The sequence below is a fragment of the Asterias rubens genome, chromosome 17 (assembly GCF_902459465.1).
Source record: "Asterias rubens chromosome 17, eAstRub1.3, whole genome shotgun sequence".
Classification (NCBI taxonomy): domain Eukaryota; kingdom Metazoa; phylum Echinodermata; class Asteroidea; order Forcipulatida; family Asteriidae; genus Asterias; species Asterias rubens.
In genome coordinates, this window is record NC_047078.1 from 6601856 (window position 1) to 6625656 (window position 23801).

A 23801-nucleotide genomic window follows, 5' to 3' on the forward strand; every position below is an offset into this window, starting at 1 on the left:
AGTCGTTTGCATGACACTATAAGCCACAATATTCTTGTTAAGAAACTCCAACTTTGCTACAATATTAAGGGTGCTGCTCTTGACTGGATTGAGTCGTTTGTAACAAACCGCCTGCAACGAGTTGTCTACAAAGGCTTTACTTCAGACTGGCTACCGGTCGGTTCAGGAGTGCCACAGGGCTCTGTACACGGCCCCCTGCTTATTGTTTTGTACGCTAACGATCTTCAACTTCAAATTCCTTCAATCCTTGTACAGAACGCAGATGACAAATGTTTGTTTAAAAATGATGTAACATGACGCGCCGGATTCTCTACTTCAGAATTACTTCAACACTATAATAGAAAGGTTTTCGGTAACACCATGTAATGACTATCTCTAATGAGTTGGGTGGTTCTGAAAAGAACCGTTTGTTGAGTTGAAACCAACGGTTCTTTTCAGAACCACCCAAACTTATTAGAGATAGTCATTAAATGGTGTTACCGCAAACCTTTTTCTCTATCGTATTTCCACCATCATGCAAAGTTTCAAACCCTACTTAAACACTATACCGTGTGTCTCAAAAAAAACTATACACCTTTTGAAATGACTGCCGAATAAAAAGTAAATGATTCTGTAGGGAAAGGTTTAGGTGTACGGATAGCTTATGGACTGACCTTTGATATGGCACCAATAACTGCGAATTTTTTTTTTGATTGAGTTGATTTCGAGACCTCAGATTTAGAGCTTGAGGTCTCTAAATCAACCGTTTAAACGCACACAACTTCGTGTGTCAAGGGTGTTTTTTTTCTTTCATTATTATCTCGCAAGTTCGATGACCGATTGAGCTCAAATTTTCACAGGTTTGTTATTTTATGCATATGTTGAGAAACACCAACTGTGAAGGCTAGTCTTTGACAATTACCAATAGTGTCCACTGCCTTTAAAGGAACACGTTGCCTTGAATCGGACGAGTTGGTCTCTAAAAAGCGTATTATGTGCTATTGAGCTTTTAATTTTTTAAGCAATCTCAGCTCCCTTGTGAGTTTAGCCTGCTGAAACCAAATCAATCCCAATAACCATCAATGTCTTGTTCTACGATACAAAACGTCGTCAACTCGTCCCAATTTCGTCATGTTGCTAAACAATTTCCTGCTAAGCAGAAATGAGCCGTATGCCTATACCAGTTGTGACATGGTAGTTTGGCCGGTAACCCTTATTTTGCAAGTTAGCGCTACTTCATTGTGCTAAACTGCTGTTGGTGCTTAAACAGCTTTATTCATTCAGACTTATTACATTTATTTACATATTTCATGAAACAGTGTAAACAAATAAACTAAGCTATTTAATGAGACAGAGAAAAATAACTAAATAAAGTATGGAGGCATCATCTGGAAGCCGATGCTTATGTAGGGATGCCAGGGGACAGACAATTAATATAACATAAACGGGGACAAGAACGTACGGACAGACAATTAGAACAAAGACAGACATGATTAAGACAACAATGATGAGAATAATAATTAAACAACAATAATTATACCAATAATAATGATAATAATTATTCAATCTCGGGGATGTGAAGAAGTGCAAATCCTGATCACCCTTTTTTGAATGGTCATTAGTGAATGAAGCTTGTTTTTAGAAACTTGTGCCCAAATGTTTATGAAGTTTTATCTTGGATTGGAACCAACCCCAAGTATTTTTTCGCCAGACCTTGATTTATGTGTTTTCTTGTATGTTGTAGAACTGGACGCTGTGAAACAGGAGACGCGCATCTTTGAAGAATTCTATCCCACAAAAGACTTTCAAGATGCCTTTGATGGCTCCACACACTACTGGGTTACAATCAATCAATACAAACTGGAATTTGGTAGACTGGGAGAAACCGAGTCGCTTATTGAGTGTCGAAATAATAAGAACATTGACGACGTTACCATTTGGTCCCAGTCTGATATGACTGTAGCATTCTATGGGACCTGTCCTGACGCTGGGTTGTTTGACATAAGTTCCTTAATGTATTTTTAGATATCTCATAGTTGAGGACAATGCGTCACGGTCCCAATCCACTCTGGCTTTTCAAAAGTTGTCAATTACTTGCCATAGAGGGCGGAATTATAATGTTATGAATTTTATATCGATTGCATTACAATCTGATTGTAAAAAGAATACCTGGTCAAAAACACAATTGCAACGTGACGTCATCACGTACCGGGTCACTGCGAAAACTCCAGTGTTCAATTGATTCTTTTTGTAGCCGGATATGGCTATTATACACAAACTATGTTTACCAAAGAATTGGATATTAAACTGACGTCATGTGATGATATGGTCGCAGGATGATACAAATAAAATCAATTTAACACAACTTATTTTTGCAGCGTTTTTCATTTTATTTAGTTGCATTTATTTATTTGGTGATTTATTAATTTAATTTAATAAGTTGAGTACTTTCTAATTAAATTTGCTGTTACGGTAGTTTTGCAATAACTTTTTCGACGCTATAGTCTTAGCATATGCTTGAAAGTTTCAGCATCTCATGTCCAAAATGAACTTGGCAGTCTTTCACAGCACTTGAAGCTGAGTGTGTCTCGTCTTGCAAGTTATATTCTTTATAGTCGTCGCCAATCGGCAATTAGTTTTATTTGGCAATCAGCACCTAATCTTTACACTTTGTCAATGTTTTGCTCATTGATCCATATATAGATGTTCAGTTCATTATAATCGACTGTATTTTGTAATCTTTTTGAAACGTTTGCAAACCTTTTTTTTATGGGTTAGATATAAAAGTGGCGGTGTACTGTGTCAACTCGCACTAATAGTTGACTAGTATTCTTTTGATGTCATGAGAAACAATTTAGTTAAGACATAATCAAATTTTAATGGTTTTTGACTTAGCCGTAATCGTACGAAAAGCTATATAGCTGTACTAAAGTACATGTAGATTGAATTGAAAATAAGGTTCTTTTTGCACAACATAACTTTTTGAAGGAATTTATTCAAAAACCGAGAGTCTTAGTTCCATTATGTACCCCAGTTTTCGAAAGACTTTGGCTCGGCCAATTAGCGACAAAATACTGGGATTTTGTTGATGTGTTTGTTAATTACAAACAATCATTCATTTTTAAACAACCACTGGACGCTTGTTGTTGTAAGTATAGAAATTCAACTTTTGCACCAGTTTTTTTATTAATTTCGGATGATTCCTCAGAAGCAGTTGAACCTCGTCTATGTTGTTATATAAAACGTTTTACTTTGTAATGATGTTATACAGTGTTCTGTAACCAGCGGGGGATAGGGGCGCTTTATGACCCCCTTGCATCCCTCGCTCAGAACTCTTGCCACTCCCCTTTTTATTCCTCCCCTGCCCTCCAAATGAGGCTGAACAAAATTGCACAAATTAATGGCTCGATTTATTAACCCCTCTATTATCTTTGTGTACTCTTTGGGTCGTTCTAGGTGATGCTATTATTTTAGGAATTTAAATGCAGCTGTTGATTTAGTTTGATCTAAGGCTGTTCGAACCAAACGTTGTATGGACACAACACGATGTTTGGCTGAGAATCGTAGTTTAATCGTATGTTAATGCTTGTTCAACATTGTAAATTGATTTTTATAACTCTTTCAGCAATAAACTCAATTTGCCGAGCAATTAAAAATGGCAGTATTAAACCCAATCCATTGCCATAGTTACGGTAGCAGCAATTGAAATGGTATAGCTATACTGGTAATTAAAGTACGGGTGTTGACAGAGTGTTGGTTGCAGATTGGACTGAATCACATTGCTTTACTTTATTACAAATCGATGCAATAACTCAATTACTATAATTTCATTGTAAACTGATGAGCTCCTAGACACCTGTTTAGATAAATAAAACATTACTGACACAAATATTTAATAAAATGTCTTAATTATTTTCACGTTATTATACAACTATGCAACTATATAAGAGTTTACCATTCATGAGCAATATACTACTATGTAGAACAACCGAAATATTCTTGGATTGAGTTTTTCCCTAAATGATTTATTTCAAACCAGAATGTTTAAAATTTATGGCATTTTATTTACTTTTACTGACAATAAACATAAATTTACTTAGCGCTTTGACATTGTAATATTGGCGCTCCTAATAAGAAGGTAATTAGCATGTCAATGAAGTCAGCCCACGATATCTTCAACGTCAAACTGTCAAACTGAAAAATCGACTTGAGCCGCGGCCAACTATAGTTACGCAAAGGGTTTTTCCTCCCTTCTTTTTTTGAAGGATTTTAAACGGATTGATATTGTCCTTCGTTGGTCTTTGCACGAATCAAGCATCAATGACACACACGAGCACCCTGACGTTGTAGGGATGCTGATTAGCGTCACATGTTATGGTGAAAATTTAACTTTTATTTTATTTAGAAACATTTTGTTACCTCCTTGATGGGCAAAGTTCCATTCAAGCCGTTGCCAAATTATGCTATGCAAGTTTTATTTTTATGAATAGGATTTTAAAAGGGAGGGATATACTTATTTATGTCCTTGGTTGGTCTTTGCACGAACCAAGTATTAACGATAAACACGATCATTCTGACGTTGAAAGGCTGATGTTGAGCATCACATCTTGGTTGTTTTATTGACAAACAATTATTCCTTTCTTAATAACATCTGGACGCATAGGTGTTGTTAAGATAAATGTTCAACTACGCACCCGTGTGTTATACACTTCAGGGGATTCCTTTGTGTGTTGAAAATAATCAAGTATTATGGTATACTACGAACCCTTAAAGGAACGTTACAGAATTGGTAAGAAACAAAATTCGTGAAGATCACAGATTTACAAAAAAACTAACACGGTCTAATGATGATGGTATAGTAGAAAACATCCCTTGAAATATTTCTGTTTGAAATTTCAAATTAAGATGAGAAACAAATAATCTAATTTTGCGTTTGGAGTTTATCGCCCAGTGAGCGTTGTATTCATTTTTGTTTTGGCATCGATGCAATGCACAAAATGTGTAATCGGTTTTCACTATTTTCTCGTGACCCAGATGGCCGATCGATCTCAAACTTCTACAGGTTTGTCAGTTTATGTATATGGTGGATGAGATGAAGTGCTTACACTGCCAGCAAACCTTTTGCTAGCAAAACCAATTCCGTAATGTTTTGATATTACGCTCCTTTGCCACGATGTTATAAAGGGTTCGTAACCAGCGGGGGTGGTGCGCCATATGAACCCTTTGCATATCTCGCTCAGAACTATTGCCACTCCCCTTTAGAATCCCCACCCTTGAGACTGAACAATTTTCACAAGTTTATGGTTTGATAAATCAACCCCTCTAATGGTGTATGTGTCCCACTTGCCCCATCGCCATTGGAATAGTATAAGGCATGCACTTGTTATATAATTTGATTGGGTTTTTTTCTGGTTAAATGTTTTTTGGGTCGTTCCAGATAGGCGTTGCTGTTAAAGGAATTTAACATCGCATCGTAAAATGTTGATTTGGTTTTAAATTTCTGTTAAATAAAACAATTTTCATAGGCACAGCATTATGGTGTTTTGGTGAACCTGCTGATAGAGTAGTTTAATCGATTTATGTAATTGCTTGTATCATTTTGTTATGATCCTCAACACAATTAATTTTGATATCTCAACAAATAACGATCGTGTACTAAAACGGTCTCAAACAAAGCATTTTTGTCAAACAGTTGACATTTGACGACTTTTTCAAAAGTCTAACAAAATAACATAATCGCAAGACGCACAAACTTGTAGACAAAGCAATTTTGTGAAACAGTTAAAATATAAAACTAATTTAAAAGTCATTTTATAAAAATTCTTGTAAATTTTTTAATATAAGTTTGTAAATTTAGATTTATAATTATATCAGCATAAATATTGCGCAAAATATTTTGACGTTGTCATTATTTCATAATGGTTTTCGAAAAATTTATTTCACCATGGTGAAGCACCAGTAACTAAAATTTATCTGGTTTACAGTTTAAGTCAAAAGAAATTGTACATTATTTTCTTTTCGACAGTCAACATGACTTAACATTGACTATAATACATAAGTATCACTTGGACATCGTCATAATGGACGTCAAATGAATAAGAAGGTAATAAAAAACTTAAAGAAGTCAGCCCACGAAATATTCAACGTGAAACTCAGCCCTAGCCCACTTTCGTAATACGTAGTTTCTTTTCAGTATTTTTTTAATAGGATTTCAAAACAAAGGGATACTAATTTGTCCTTGGTTTGTCTTTGCACGAACCAAATATCTAACGATAAACACGAGCCTTCTGACGTTGAAAGGCTGCAGTACCACAACTAGCGATAATTAAACTGTTCTTCTATTTTACAAGGAAGGTTTTTTTTCTTGCCTCCCAATAGAATAGAAAAATCGATGTCAGCCGTGGACCACCATCGTTACGCAAAGGGTTTTTAATATTTTTTTAAATAGGATTTTAAAACGGAAGGATACTTATTTATGACCTTCGCTGGTCCTTACACGAATGGAGTATTACGGTAAACACGATCATTTAGACGTTGATGGCTGCTGTTGAGCACCACGACTTGGTAAACATCTCCACTCGAGACTTGCTGTTTTGATTTGTTCTTCGCAAACTGAATCACGACTGACGGTTTTGAAAGTATCGCTACTACAATGTCGCAGCTTATTTCTCCCTTAACTGCAGTTTTACTGGCCACTGCCTACTTCCTTATTGGTAAGAACTACTAACTTCATGATGTTAATATTTTATTTAAATTTTCATTCTTTTATCTGTCTGATTGCCATCTTTTGGGTAATATTGCTCCTTATTTTCGAAAAACACATCTGCCCTTTACGAAACCATTGATCGGCTTAGTATTTGGTTTAAGCTAGCTTGGCCCGCGGTTGTTTTGGCGATTGCGTGTGCTTTGCGCACGCACTCGGAGTCGGGGCTTCAGACGAGACAGCAAAGCCTGAAGCCAAATCCAGAGCCCTAGTTTAATTTATACATTATGCTAAACAGACCTTTATCGTGCTACATCCATCTTGGTCATGTGCCACTTATCGAATAACAATAATGAATGCCAATAATCATTTTGCAAACAGGAACCAGACTCTTTCATTCTTCAAGCCTTGGTTTGATAACGTTGATATCAATGGGAGAAATTCAAAATGGCAACAGCATGATAAAATGTCTATTGAACCGGTCGAACAACAAAAGAGACTTGGAATTAACTCATATACATTTCGTCACACTGAATTATCCTCTTGGCTTTGGCTTAGACTATATAAACGAACAAATTGAATTCAAAATGATATGATCTCACTCTCATCCTTTTTAGCCGACGCATGCGTTTGTTATGTCGGTGATGAAGCAAACTCTATCAAGGGTGAACCACCTCTGAAGTTACTGCCTGATCAAAACCCGTGTGAATGTACGGAGTTTCGTCCCGGTGGGGTTAACACAAAGCGACAGGCAAAGCCTCGTGAAGTAACGTTTGGTAATGACGGTCATCCAGAAGGCTGGACCGAGAAGGACTGCATCAAAGGTACGACCAAATGTTTATTCTCTTTTCAAAACGTTTGTTGGCAGTGTACATTGAGTAAAAAGTGTTGAAACCAAACATGGGCGTGACACGCGAGCTTGTGATTATAAAACGATTTCTTCATTCCTATTGGTCGAGAGCAACGGCCGGGATAGTCTGGTTCCCAGACCCAAAAATCCGGGACAGTAGTTTTGCCACATCACGCGATACGCGCGACGCGCACAGCATTCCCTTATAAGGAGTTGTTTACCCGAGGGCTTTACAATTTCATAGCTGGAGGGGTGTTGTGTTGAAAGAAATCATTGAACCGTTATAATGTTTGCATTTATTTTACTTTTTGACCAACAAGTGTTGATGTTTTTTTGACCGAAAAGGTGTTTATGAATGGGAATCAAAGTATGTTGAATGGGTTTTCAACTAGTGGTTTAAACCCGCCGAGGCCTGACTCTTGATAATTTACCTCGACATCGTCTCGGTAAAATTATCAAGAACCAGGCCTCGTTGGGTTAAAACCACTAGTTAAAAACTGATTCAACACACATTGATTCCCATTTTCCACATTTTTTCAAGAACGTCAAGCCCATCCGCATTTAAAGAGCCCAATAATTTACGGGAATGTGAATCCCCTACAACACTTGACGGCGATCAATTCAAATTTGTTATTGATTTATAGTGAAACAGACACCCCACTTATCTATTTTCATCAAGTATAATGACCGAACCTTTTTTCTATTGTTTAATATTTTGTATTTCTTTCCGTCCGCCTTTCGGGCCCGTTTACTTATTGATTCATGTTCTCTTACCCCTCAAAATATGCCCAATTGTTTTCTAATTCACTTGAATGCTTACCGAACTTAAATCTTACACTTTAATAATGTTTTGTCTTTGAAATTGTTCAATATTATATATTTTTGTTTCTCCCTGACTAGAGACAACACCAAGTCACACCACGTCACCTTGCGGCCCCTGGTCTTTCACAACGAACGAAGAGCTGAACATTCCTATATATAGAGAATCATTTCAGTTGATCCCTGTTACACTTGAGTTCACACTGCATAGCTCAACTGATGATCTGGTTCGGATAATTCCTTACAGCAATTCCATCCGTATTTGTACTGTTGGTAAGTTAGCATTGTTTTGATTCTTAAAACATAGAATGTAAATAGAATGGCAATGTGCTTAAAGGCAGTGGACACTATTGATAATAGCTCAAAATATTTTTTTCGCGTCAAAACCTACTTGGTTACGAGTAATGGGGAGAGGTTGATAGTATAAAACATTGTGAGAAACGGTTCCCTCTGCATTGATGTAGTTTTGTAGAAAGAAATAATTTTCCACGAATTTGATTTCGAAACCTCAGATTTAGAATTTGAGGTCTCGAAATCAAGCATCTGAAAGCACACAACTTCGTGTTGTGACAAGGGTGTTCTTTCTTCTATTATTATCTCGCAACTTCGACGACTAATTGAGCTCAAATTTTCACAGGTTCATTATTTTATGCATATGTTGAGATACACCAAGCGAGAAGATTGGGCTTTGACAACTACCAATAGTGTCCACCGCCTTTAAGCGAAAATATATTATTAAAATATAACTGTTTCCAAACTACAATTTGTTGTTTCAATTATAGCAATTTATTGTTTAGCCGTAAAGTTTGGTAAAGTATTTGTAAAAGAAACACGTTCTGAGAGAACGGTTATAAAACACATGACATTTGGACAATGTAGACGTGGTATTGAGGTTTTTTTTTGCATGTACTGCCAAGTGTGTGGTGTACCAATCAATTCAACCATAACTGAAAGTTACATGGGCCCAAATCGTCGAGTTGCTTATCGGCAGCAAATAATTGCTTACATTGTCCTGCTGAATAGGAAATGAGCAGGGTATATGTCAAAAATATTACATGTCACCTCATGAACAGTATCCTAATTGTTGTTGCAACATTTTTATAATTTGTTTTTCTTTTCTTTTTTCTTTTGAGTGGAGCTCTAAGACTCCGTTTATTCGTCACCAGTAAAAACAAAGTACAAACAAATTCAATGGAACATTAACACATTCTGTTAGAACAATACATTAAGGATAAAAGAGGCTAGTTAAAAGACAATGAACAAAGGTGATATTACATACCAAACAACAAGAACATCAAAACATGATAAAATGCAAGAAAAAACGTTAAACTTAAAACGAACGTAAAGGAAAGTAACTTGGAAGATGAAATTATTTTTACTTAGCTACCTTTGCAGCTCTATGACAATGGGCCTCGAATGAGGTCCTGCAACGCAAGTACTATCCAACGAGAACCTGATTCTATCATTCATTGTTTATTTTAGATCTGGACGCCGGATCTCACCAAATGGGCATAAGGGGAAGCAACGCTACCATACAGAACTTTCAAGATACCTTTGATGGCTCCACACACTACTTAGTTACAATCAATCAAGACAAAATGGAATTCGGTAGACTGGGAGAAACCAAGTCCCTTGAGTGTCAAACAAATAAGACCATTGACGAAATTACCATTAGGTCCGAATCGGATATTATGACTGTAGCTTTCTATGGGACCTGCCCTGACACTGGGTTTTAGAACTTATAGTGCCCCAGCATTCTAGTTGATCACATTTTTTTGGGCATCCCAGTTTACTTTGGATTTTGCAAATGTTTTGCGGAAATTTAATAATTTGGATGCTATCGATTGCATTACAATCTGATTTAAAAATAATACCTTGTCAACAAACACCGTTGCAATGTGACGTCATCACGTACCGGTTCACTGCAAAAACTCCAGTGTTAAATTGATTCCTTTCGTAGCTGGAAATACGCCAACAAAGTTTACCAAATACTTGGGATAACTGATACCGTGTGGATATGGTCACATGATGATACCAATAAAATCAATTTAACCCAATAATTTGTGCAGTGTTTTATTTAATTAAATTTATTTATTTACTGAATTAAAAAAGTAGTTTTTAATTATAATTATTTTTACGATAGTTCTTACAATTATTACGAATTTAAGCTTGGCATTCCCAAGATGGACTTTGCAGTCTTTTCACAGCAATTGAAGATGAGTGTGTCTCGTCCTGCCAAGGTCAGGTACAATCCTTCAAGTAGTTTCATTTCCCGTAGCTATCGATCGGCAACTAGTTTTATTTGGCAATCAGCACAAATGTTACACAACTCCACAGTTTTGCCTGTTTCTCCATATATTTTTTTTACTACTTTGCCTTCATAATTGCAGCTATAAAAAAGCTTAATAAGAATAGCTAAGCTTTCTTAAAATGGACTTCAAACAGTTAAATGTAGGCCTACAGCATCATTTTGCGAAGGAAGTTTTTATTAATCTCGGAGGATTCCTCGAACCTCATCATGTTAAATCTCATCTAATATTTTTGTGATAATATTATAAATCGTGAGATGTAACTTTACTTTGTAATGATGTTATACAATGCTGTCACGAGCGGAGGCACAGACGTCATATGAACCTTTGCATCATATGGGTCAGAACCCCCCCCCCCCCCCCCGCTGAGAACCCTCTCCCTGCCCTCTAAATGAGACTGAAATAGTGCACAATTTAATGGTTCTTACATATCAACCCCTCTATATTATGTCTTTGTCCCACTTGCCCACTCCACATTGGAAAGTATAAAAGCCACTAGTTATAATAACTTGACTGTTTTTGCTTCAGGTTAGTTGTATACAGGTATATATTCTTTTTGGAGCGTTTCAGATAGGTGTTGCTGAATTTCACGTTGCATCTAAATGTGGCTGATGGTTTTGTTTTAACTTACTGTTCATAAAACAAGTTTTATAGACACGGCAATTAAGTTGTTGTGAGCCCGGTGAGGATTGTAATTTAATTGTTGCATGTAAATGCTTGTACAAAATTGTAAAATGATATTGTAAGTATAATGGTTAGGATCCTTCAAGCAATATTAAAACTAATGTCTCAACTTAACTGCATTGGGTTTCTGATAGATGTTTGTTTTATTCGTGTAGCACTTGACTCACTGCTCGTATGATTTCAAAACAGAGGGATACTAATTTTGACCTTAGTTGGTCTTCACTCGAATCAACGATAAACACGATCATTCTGACGTTGAAAGGTTGCAGTTATAAAAACTGTTTTAAATAAGGTTTTTTTTTTACACTTCAATTTAATGGGAAAAATCGATGCCGGTCGTAGACCACCTTCGTTACGCAAAGGGTTTTAATAATTAATATCTTTTCAATAGGATTTTAAAACGGAAGGAAACTTATTATTTTTGTCCTTGGTTGGTCTTTGCACGAACCAAGTATTACCGATAAACACGAGCCTTCTGACGTTGATGGCTGTTGAACATCACAACTTGGTAAACATCTCCACTCACGAGACTTGTTGTTTTGATTTGCTCTTCGCAAACTGATTCACGACTGACGGTTAAGGTATCGCTTCAATGTCGCAGCTTATTTCTCCCTTAACTGCAGTTTTACTGGCCACTGCATACTTCATTATTGGTAAGAACTACTTTTCATTCTGTTAATAGTAATACTGTTTTATTTTCTTTATTGTAGCTGCATGATTGCCATCTTTGGTGTAATTGTCTCCTTATTTATGAAAAACGTAAAAGCCCTTCACGAAACCACGGCTTCGGCTCGGGATTCGGTTCTATAGCTAGTTTGGCCCGGGGTTTGCAATGCGCGTGCTTTGCGCAAGCTCTCAGTCAGGGCTTCAGACGAGATAACGGAGCCTGAAGCCGAGTCCAGAGCCGAATTTTCGTATAGGGCCCTATGTTCAATTCATACATTATGCTGAACTAAAAAAAAACTGGACATTAACTGTTATTACCGGGATATTCAAACAAATATTGTCAAACGTACGTGAGGTGAACACATACAGTTTGTCAAACTGAAATATCTTTTTGACCTTTACTGAGGATTCGTTCAAATTGATTTTCATCTCCTTTTCGTTATGATTTTTAGCCGACGCATGCGTATGTTATGTCGGTGATGAAGCAAACTCTATCAAGGGTGAACCACCTCTGAAGTTACTGCCTGATCAAAACCCGTGTGAATGCACGGAGTTTCGTCCCGGTGGGGTTAACACAAAGCGACAGGCAAAGCCTCGTGAAGTAACGTTTGGTAATGACGGTCATCCAGAAGGCTGGACTGACAAGGACTGCATCAAAGGTATGACCCTCAAGTTTGCTTTTCTCTTTTCATGATTGATAGACGATTTATTCAACTTTTGTTATTAAAGGAACATTACAGGTTGTGTTTTTGCTAACAAAAAGTTTGTTTGCAGTGTGCATTGACTACACATTGAGAAACAGCACAAAATGCTTAGTTTTGTTTTTATCAAGAACGTCAAATCCATCCGCATTTAGAAAGACCAAACCGGGTACCAACCATATCTCTGGTCAGTAACTCAATTCACGGCGATCAATTCAAATTTGTTATTGATTTATAATCAAACAGACACCACACTTATTTTTTTTCATTAATTGTAGGGATGACCGATTTTTTTTTCTTGTATAATATTTTGTTTTTCTTTCCTACGCCTTTCGGCCCTTTTTATTTATTGATTCATTTGATTTTCTCTCACCCCTTAAATATGCCCGATATTGTGTTCTCATATCAATTGAACACTTATCGATCTTAAATCTTACAAATATTGTTTTGTAATTGATTTTTTTTTAAATATTAGAATACTATTTTTGTTTCTCCCTTACTAGAGACAAAGCCCAGTGATACAATGTCTCCTTGCGGCTCCTGGTCTTTCACAACGGACGCATAACTGAACATTCCTCCCTTTGGAGAACCATTTCAGTCATACCCTGTTAGACTTGAGTTCACACTGCAAAGCTCAACAAGTAATCTGGTGCGGATGACCTCTTACAATAATTCCATCGGTATTTGCACTGTTGGTAAGTTAGCAATGTTTTGATTCTTAAAACATTGGGTGTAATTCGTGTTTTTTTTATGGGAATATCTAAAAATAGAAAACATGGAAGATAACTAGAGATTTCAGAGTTTAATAAACAAAAACACAAAAAAAACAAGCTAAGATGCTTCAGCCAAAAAATATATTATCAAAATATAACTGCTTCCAAATTACATTTTTTCTAATTATAGCAAACACTTATGCACCGTTTAAATTACAGTTTTTCTAATTATATCAAACACTTAAGCAATTTACTGTTTATCCGTAAAGTGTGTTCAAGTCTTTAAACAAACACGTTCTGAGGGAACGATTACCAAACATAATATGACATTTGGACATTTAATTTTGTAGATGTTTTATTCAACTGTGTCACTCTTTAACCCATCTCCACTCCATTGGGATAAAGCATATATGCATGGATAAGCATTGAAGTGTCGTGGCCGAGCGGTTAAGGGCAAACTCTGGTGTTTCTGATCAGCAGAGTGTGGGTTAAAATCCCCAGCCGTGACACTTGTGTCCTTAAGCAGACACTTAAACCATTGCTTCGTCCTTCGGATGGGACGTAAAGCCGTTGGTCCCATGTGTTGTGTATCGCATGTAAAAGAACCCAGTGCACTTTTCGAAAAGAGAAGGAGTTCGCCCCGGTGTTCCTGGCTGTGGCTGCTGTATGCGTCGTAGCACCTTGTAAACCCTTACAAGGTTCTACATATTTGGGTCTCAGAATTCTCACTTCAATAACCTATCTTTCTGAAAGTTTGTATATACTCAGCGCCTTGAGTACTTTGTTTGGTAGATACGTGCGTTATATAAGACTTTGATTTAGTTTGGGACACTACGTCTTTGGCAGCACAGGCTGTTTGAACAATTAAAATTGAAATTGTTCAAACAGCCTGTGCTGCCAAAGATGTAGTGTCCCAAACTAAATCAACCAAAAGAGTCATCAACGTCTCGTTCTAAGTTACAAGTGTGTCGTCACATGTGCCCAAACTCGTCGAGTTGGTTATCGGCAGCAAATAATTGCTTAACATGTTCCTGCTAAGCGGAAATGAGCAGGAGACCTGTCACAAATTGTACAAATAACCTCATTACTGGAACTCACGTTCCAAGTACTTTCCAACCAGACCCTGAAGCTGTCTATTGTGTTTATTTTAGATCTGGACGCCGGTTTAAATGAGATGCGCATCGTTGGAGATGACGCTACCACAAGAAACTTTCAAGATGCTTTTGATGGTTCCACACACTACTGGGTTACAATCAATCAATACAAACTGGATTTCGGTAGAATTGGAAAAACCAAATCCCATGAGTGTCAAACTCAAATAATTGTTGACAACATTGCCATTTGGTCCGAGTCAACTTTGACTGTGGCATTCTATGTGACCTGCCCTGACGCTGAGATTGTAATAGTTGCTGACGATTAATTCCTTTTCACCCCAGTCCACTCTGACTTTGCGAATGTTTTCTGTTGCTTGCCATAGAAAGCTTCCCTTAAGATGACTTGCTATAGGGTGCAGTAGGGTTTGGAAAATGAGTAAAACAGTTTCACGAAAATAATTGTCGTCTCACTGAGACGCCATGTTAAGCATGTATAACTGATTTAATAACGGGACTCTACTGAAAACATTGTTCTGTCATTTTCACTTTCGTCTCATAATCTTGACTACCAACGAAGCTTAAAATTCTACAGGTAAAGTTGATTACATTACATCTTCGTTCACAGTGATTGTTTAGGGATTCATTTTATGGGCACAAATTTGATCTAAGAAAGATACCCCCCAACTTGATAGTTAGTATTTGCTGTTTAGGTGCTATCTTAACGCTCTATATGCTGTACATTTTGACTCTCTCTTCGATATCTATATGCGACCAGACACATGGTGTCAATATTAACACCCTAGATTTGTCACTGTAGCAACAACGAGCAGCAGAAATAAACGGTACCAGCGAAAAAGCTCATACCAAGCGTTCGTGACATGGTGCCCTGTATTTTTTTTCTGATAAGCACAGTGTTCTGCTTAATAATTTGATTAAACTAGAACTATAGGTAAAGCTTCGTATGGATGTGGCCTCGCGGTGTCTTTTGATGAAGTCTAATTGAGCGACAGGTTTATTGCCTGTTGTTTACACCAGCAACCGTCCATATTCGAGTTTTTAATACACGAACAATTTAATTTATATTTGTGGGAAAAATGGGACCAATATCGAGCTTTGTTATGCAGTATATGCATCATCAACGACTTCTGCGGAAACCAGCGACAAAGCTCATATCAACCGTTTGTGACCTGGTACCCTGTAATGTTTCTTAAAGGCAGTGGACACTATTGGTAATCACTCAAAATGACGATTTGCATAAAACCTTACTTGGTAACGAGTAATGGGGAGAGGTTGATGGTATAAAACATTGTGAGAAACGGCTCCCTCTGAAGTGACGTAGTTTTCGATTAAGACGTATTTTTCCACGAATTTGATTTCGAGACCTCAGATTTAGAACTTGAGGTCTCGAAATCAAGCATCAGAAAGCACACAACTTTGAGTGACAAGGGTGTTTGTCTTTCATTATTATCTCGCAATTTCGATGACCGATTTAGCTCAAATTTTCACAGGTTTGTGATGATGTTATGTTGAGATACAGCAAGTGAGAAGACTGGTCTTTGACAATTACCAATAGTGTCCAGTGTCTTAAAACACAATTTCTGCTTTCGACTTTGTTTTTAGGCTATTTGAGGTAAAAACGCGCTTTTTAAGTTTTATGGTTGGAATCAAAACAAGGTTGAGTTTAGGTTTCGGTACGTGCAAGACAATGAAGTGCTTGTCAAAAATGAAGGGTGTACTATCGCGAAGTCAGACCTACTCTAAAACTTGGACGCGCTTAATCGAGGAAAAAAAACAATACGGAATAGCCTTTGTTTGTTGACAAACACTTTATGTCTAGTTATTATTGTTACTATTGTTATGTTAACTGGTACAGTAGTTTTGTACGATGTTGCAAGTCCTACAATACATCTGTAAGTGGGTGCTTTTTTAATTGCTGGGCTGGCGTGTTTAGTTTGGGTGGAGACATTTCGAGTAGACATTAGTTACGGCTTGATGTGCTAATTTTGATGTTTTAACACTATGTTTCCCATTCACACGAAGAAATTGTAAATGATCATCTTGCGAGATTATTTTTATATAAAAAGTACATCACATAAAGAAGGCGATGAAATGAGGCTTATTCAGGCTCGTTACCATGGAACTAGTATTATTAGTATTGATGATATTATTTGTTTTGGGGAGGTGGGGTGTATGACAAAAAATATGAGAGGGGACAAGTTGGGAGGACTTGCCCTCTCAAGAGGTTTTGCTGAATTACAACCATTTGTTGCACTATTTTTTCGTGATTATTTTTGTAATTATAGTATTTTCTGAAAAACAACTCATTACAGCGTTGCATAAATTATAGAGCATGCACAGTTTAATGCTCAGAGGGTGCATTCCACCAGTGGGTCCTCTTTTAACATCATTGTGTTTGTCATAATTTAACAAGATTAAAGAGATACAGGAACACAATTATTTGCTCAGGTTTTTGTTTATTATTCATTGCACAGATACGATGCACATACAATATTTTGGAGGGACGTTTTCTTCATCTGACTTAAACAGAACGCTATATATTTGTTTTGGTTTTGGTTTTTATTGACGATGATGATTTTTATACTTTTTATGCAAGTTCGCTCATCAAAACAAGCCACTCTACGTAAAGGGCTACAAGGAAGAAAACATAGAAATGCAGAAACTCAGTGGAGCTGAAGGTAGGAATTGATATTCCTTGCAAAAGATGACAGACCATAGGATGAACGATAACATGCACCAGTCAAGTTTGTCTGTTGACATTTCCACGGAGCTGATGAGGGTGATGACTAACAACGGGATTTAGGTCATGCAAAGGACTTGTTGATATATGAGGCTATAAAATCACAACTTACTGGTATCAAATGAGATTCTACAAGCATCGAAAACCAGTCGACCACCAAGTTAAAAAAGAACCAGTACAGTTCCTACCAACAGTGTGTAAGTTCACTTAAACGAAAAATGGAAACAACTTAACTCTTCCCAAATATTGGTTTCTCAATTAACCCTTTGTTCCAGGCTGGTACTTCCATCAGTCTATAGCTGAACGACAGCCTGATGTTATAGTTATGGCACAGCCAATCAGCTTTACGAGTTGTTCCCCTTTGAGTGTTAGTTCCTCTACAATTCTAGTTTAATTACGTGTGTATTCAGCAATGAATACTCAATCAGAGAAACGTTTTGATATTAGGACTTGGTAGCAAGCGTGCTTGGTCCTGGCATTGACTTCAGTTTGTCTTATTAAACCTCAATTGTTATGATTTTGCTGTGGCAATGCCAATTACGGAGTATTCACACTTGGGCGCACGCCTTCTCGCTGAACGTATACGATCGTCGTTTTAGTTTTGATGCAATCATTTCAGCGTGTAAGAGCAGTAAATACTTCAACCCAACACAGCGGATGCGCAACTAAATTTCTGTTGTTTTAGCAGATAATGTGAAACTTAGTGAACTGGCAACTGTTAAATTGTTAACTTTTTCACTTCGAGCTCTGCTTTCAGAATCAACAACCTTAGTCAACCCGGCGAACGCTGTAGAAAACAGACACCTAGTATAGTAGGTTCGCCTTTTATCAGCATGATGTTCAATGTGATATGTCTCGCGTTTGCAATGCTACTTGTTGCGTCAATCGTAATGAAAGGTAAGGCATGTTCTAACACACAAGGGAAAGTAATTTTTTAAAAGGGGATACCAAATTTGACTACATGTACATTGATCTGAACGAAATTATGTACCATGATCATTCGCCACTCGCTATGGTCTCCAGTTACCTTTGTTCTTGTAATAATATAACATGATTATAATACATTAAAACTATTTTTCTTTCTTTTTTCTTGTCGATATTTTGACGTGTTGTGATATTTTTTAAATATTTGGTAACGCAATTTTTAAAATAGTTAAAGGTACATCAATCTCTTGAATGATAGCACGTACTTAGTTCTAGTAAAATATTTAAATTGAGCTAACACTGTGGTACCATTTAGTCATTTTCACAGTGTAATGTCAGATATTGTTCATATTCAAATGTAAAAAGACGATACGTAATCGGGTTTATTTGTTAACAATTGTTGTACCATGTTTTTACATACTTACCAATTTACGGGGATTTACGTTTTTCCCTTTTTTGTTTCTTTATTTTTGTGTATGTTTTATAGCCTAAATAGACGGTGTTCACTGTCTGCCTTAAGTTTGGTAAATTTGATCACGCACTTCATTCAAATATAAAACATTTCACTAAGTAAATGTTCCTAAAAAAAAAATTGTTCATCATTTTTTATTTCAATTTGAAATGACGATTAGTTTCTCTTGAAATTGCTGATTGTATACAATGTACATCACTGTGTTCGTTTAAAAAAGGTATATTGACTGATGATATATAGGTTCAACGCAATTTAAACATAATTAAATATATAAATGCATCAATATATAGAACAATAATAATGTATTTGAGACGACGGATAATGTAATTGAGATGACGGGGAAATTACTGTTTCCGTTTAACCTCACAGCCGGCGCCTTCGTATGTTATGTCGGTGATGAAGCAAACTCTATCAAGGGTGAACCATCTCTGAAGTTACTGCCTGATCAAAACCCGTGTGAATGTACGGAGTTTCGTCCCGGTGGGGTTAACACAAAGCGACAGGCAAAGCCTCGTGAAGTAACGTTTGGTAATGACGGTCATCCAGAAGGCTGGACTGACAAGGACTGTATCCAAGGTATCGAACTCATCAAATCATATAATTATTTTAATTTTGTTTTGTTCATTTTGTATACATTTTTATTTCTGATGCTTCATTTTGCAGCAATTTCCAAGTATGTAGTCTTTGGTAATCAAAACGCAACCTGAAAAAAGTAATTTCGGATTTTTCCCTACGCCCATGTGTGTTATAGCACTGTATATCACTCACCACTTTCCCGAGGTCTGTGGAAAAAAAATCACAGGGCATATTACTCGGGTGGGTCAAGTTAAACCCACGACCTTTGGTGTTATAAAGCAGTGTCTTACCAACTCGAGTAATATGCCTGTGATTTTATTCACATAACTCGGGAAAGTACTGAGTGCTATTAAACACACTAGAGTTAAACTAAACTTGTATTATTCTCTCGCAAAATTTTGGTGTTGACTTGGCTCGAAGCTAAACCGAAGTGAAGTTCCCGCACAAATGCAGCATGGCGACGGTGTTGTTTTACGTAACTGCATTTAATTTGTTGAATAAGGGAACCCTGCCCCTTGCAAAAGGACACCCGGGGGAAACCCTGGAAAAATGTGCGAAGTCATAAAAGGACCAACTGGATTGGGTTTAGAAAGCCCATCCAACATGACAGAACTAGCCAAGGTGTGTTTTGTGACCAATGAATAATGTATGATAAAATGAACTATTTTTCCGCGATGCAAATTTAGCAACTGATTATGTTGTTTTCCCTCATTAGAGATGCAGACAAGTGGTAACATAACGTCACCGTGTGCCACGTATTCCTTGCAAAGTTATAAAGAACTGAGCATTTCACCATTAGTGGTGTCATCTCAGCCGTACCCAGTTACGCTTGAGTTTACGCTACAAAGCTTGAACAACAATGACGTGGTGGAGATAGACTCCTTCAGCATGGATAATTATCTTCTCTGCCGTTTTGGTAAGTCAGGATTGCGTTGATCGTGTGAATTCCAGGAACTTGAGGCCTTTTCACACTAGCTCAATTTCGAACCGCGTTGAAACCTAACCCGTGTCCTCTCCGGTTCAACCTCACTTCTTTTCAACACGGATCAGAGTAAAGCAACATTCTTACTTGGGCCAATTTTATAGAGCTGCTTAAGCGAAAAAGTTGCTTAAGCACGAAAATAGCTCGCTTATTTTACACGTTACTGGCCAAAATTTCATGCCATATACATTGCTTTTGACTAGTATTTAGCTGTTGTTTACTTAGCATAACAATTGAGTAGAGTCTTGGCCGGTAATCTGATTTTACTAAGAAATGAATTTTTTGCTTAAGCAAAATTTTGTGCTTCAGCAGCTCTATGAAATTGGGCCTTGGTCTTTACGTGAACCGGCTAATGCGTGAACCGTATATAGATTCACACCGGAAAAAAATGCAATTTCGATCCCGATTGAAATTTTCAACCCTGGTCCCTGACAGGGTTGATTTCAACCACGCTAGAGCATGCTACCCGGATCGGAAGCGGATTGAAAATTTTACAGTGTGAAACGGGTTGAACAAAATCTCCGGTTTGGAACCGGTTCCGACCCCGATATTTTGGACAGTGTGAACAAGCCGTTGTTGAGTTCAAAATTCAAACACTTATTAAAAATACGACCAAACTGCCACACCTTTGGTCACTGCTGTTGTCAATAAAAGAAAATTGTTTGTTTTTAATTCGAATAGCTTTGGTAGCCAAATTTAAATTACTTAATTGTACTTCTTTTTAGTAAAGCGCTTCAAACGCAATCGTTATCACTTTGCAAATAAACACAAATTAAAGGCTCTAAACTATAAAAAAAAACTTGGTAATGTACCTCGTATCGAACAACAATAATGAATGCTAATAATCATTTTGCAAATAGGAACCAGACTATTTTGTTCTTCCAGCCTCAGTTTGGTAACATTGATATCAATAGGATAAATTCAAGATGGCTTTACCATAATCAAGGTCTAAAGAGGATGTCAATACGATTATTCAGGTTTTGGTATTATTATTAAAGTCACCTGGAAATATATATTTTTTTTCTTTCAAACATAAGAGTATATGCTTACGAACAATAAAACAATTAATTTTTTGTTTAGTAATTGTTTTTCACGATTTATATGTATAAAAAATATATAAAGTTGTTTGGGGGGCTGACTCCGCCTACCCCTTTTGTGACGTCAATCGAGGCAGACTTTGCCTGCAATGCGTATAGTAAACACACGTGCAAAGTACATGTACGACCAAATCGTGAGTTGGTACATTTCAAAAAGTGTTATTCTGCATTCCGCAGCAATACACCTGGTCGGCATTGCCGGGAAAAAAAAATTCACGACTTGGTCCGTACAGTACTTTGCAATTGTGTTTACTCTACGCATTACAGGCAAAGTCTGCCTCGATTGACGTCACGAACAGCGCCCTCTCGGGTCGGGGTTTACTCCTAGATTTGTAAATAACATAAGAACTGATTTTTTAAAACCTTAGTTAACTGTTTATTCACATTCCACTCATCAAAACACATATTTTAGTGACACAAGCTTTAATTTGAAAAAATACCACTTCCAGGTGACTTTAATATTGACACATTTCTTGTTTTGTTCGGGTTGTGTGTGTAATACAAAATTGTATTGTGTTTTTTAGAACTGGACATCTTTGCAGATCAGATGCGCAACAGTAACTTCAGAACCACTCAAACAGTAGACTTTCAAGATGCTTTCGATGGCTCTACACACTACTGGCTGACAATCAATCAATACAAAATTGAATTCGGTAGACTGGGAGAAACCAGCGCCCTTAAATACCAATCGATGAGTGAGATAATAACCGGGGTTAGCATTTATACCCTGTATGGCACGACTGTAGTATTCTACGGGACCTGCCCGGCTGAGGTTGAATCTGCAGACTTTCAGTAAATTATTTCCTTTGTTCAGGACCATAAGGTCATTAATGCAGCTCGTATGAATTTCATCAAATTGCTTATGCGTAATTTGGAGCTCCCTGTTTGGTGGGGTTCGTTGATTAAAATTGGTCGTCAAAGATTTTTTTTTTTACAAAAATCCCATTCGCTTTTTGACAAAAGCATTGATGTGTTGATTAAAAAAAATTGTCATAACGGAGAGGGCGTGAGACCCCCCATCGGTTTCATTCAAGACCGGGCTGATTCCCTTCTTTTAGAGGCACCAGACACCTTTTGTCAAAGACAAGTATTCTCACTTGGTGTAATACAAACATAGTGCAGCAAGAGCACACAAATGTTTGACATAATTTACGTGGTTTCAGGTGCCTAGTGAAGGCTTCAGGCCTGAAGTATTTTACCTGAATTAAATAATTGAGTGGACAAAATACATCATTCTCATAAAACTACGTTACTTCAGAGTGCAACGTTTCTGACAATGTTTATATCATTGGTACTCCGTTGATCATTCAAGTAAGTTTTTTATGGTAACTACAAAATTACCAAAAAATATTTGTCAAGTGTTTGTTCTAATTTTTCTTTAAAAAAACGTTTGTAAGAGCTGTCTTTAAAGGCAGTGGACACTATTGGTGATTACTCAAAATAATTATTACCATAAAAACTTTCTTGGTGACGAGTAATGGGGAGAGCTGATGGTATAAAACATCGTGGGAAACGGCTCCCTCTGAAGTGCCATAGTTTTCGAGAAAGAAGTAATTTTCCACAAATTTTATTTCGAGACCTCAGATTTAGAATTTGATGTCTCGAAATCAACCATCTAAACGCACACAACTTTGTGTGACAATGGTGTTTTCTTCTTTCATTATTATCTCACAACTTTGATGACCGATTGGCTCAAATGTTCACAGGTTGGTTATTTTATGCATATGGTGAGAAACACCAACTGTGAAGGCTAGTCTTTGACAATTACCAATAGTGTCCACGGCCTTTAAAAGAACACTAATTATGTTGTTTTCTGCTGGGAAATTTGTTGCTGCTTTCAATTTAAAACCTTGCAAATCTAGTTCGATGGCGTATACACCAGTTTAGGCGTTACACTTTGGCTCGCTTTCTTAGTGATTTCATTGTGATAGTTTGTGGATGTGTTTTTAACTCTTACAAACGTTTTTGTGGTCATCCTTTAAGTAATGGAACTTGAGATAATAGTTCATTAGAAAAATCAAGACTTCTGAGTGTATTTCAAATTTACAATGAGTACCACACGTTCAAGTTCAATATTTGTAGTGTGCGTTTAAAATATAAACAATCGGATTTATGCTTAAGAATTGAATTTGTTGTAGTATATCGGTATCGTATATATAGTAATCGTAATTGACAAGACACGTGCGATACACTGTTATTACTATATGTCCATACCGGAGTCCTAGTGAATTCTTTCCGCCGGAAATTAGGAGGAGGAGGGCGCTATCAGAAGAAGTTTGAACACAGTTCTCCATTTGGGGAGACTGCCCCATCGGCACTTGCCATCATTACAGAGAAGTAGCGCTGTTATTAGGAATTTATTTATGCTTTGAATAATTTTAAGAGTACACCCTTTGCAATTGTAGTTAAATGTTCTGACCAAGTGATAGAAAATACACTTACGTATTGATTAATGTGTTGTACTTTGTAGATGA

The 23801-nt window shown here is 36.9% G+C and overlaps 1 protein-coding gene across 1 annotated transcript; it reads left to right on the forward strand.

Annotated features, from left to right (window-relative positions):
• The first annotated feature begins 6605 nt into the window (after positions 1–6605).
• Positions 6606–10869, forward strand: LOC117301482. The gene is made up of 4 exons (XM_033785504.1): positions 6606–6692; positions 7300–7506; positions 8433–8624; positions 9834–10869. The coding sequence occupies exons 1-4, from the start codon at positions 6632–6634 to the stop codon at positions 10085–10087; spliced, it is 714 nt and encodes a 237-aa protein (XP_033641395.1). The 5' UTR covers positions 6606–6631; the 3' UTR covers positions 10088–10869.
• The last annotated feature ends 12932 nt before the right edge of the window (positions 10870–23801 follow it).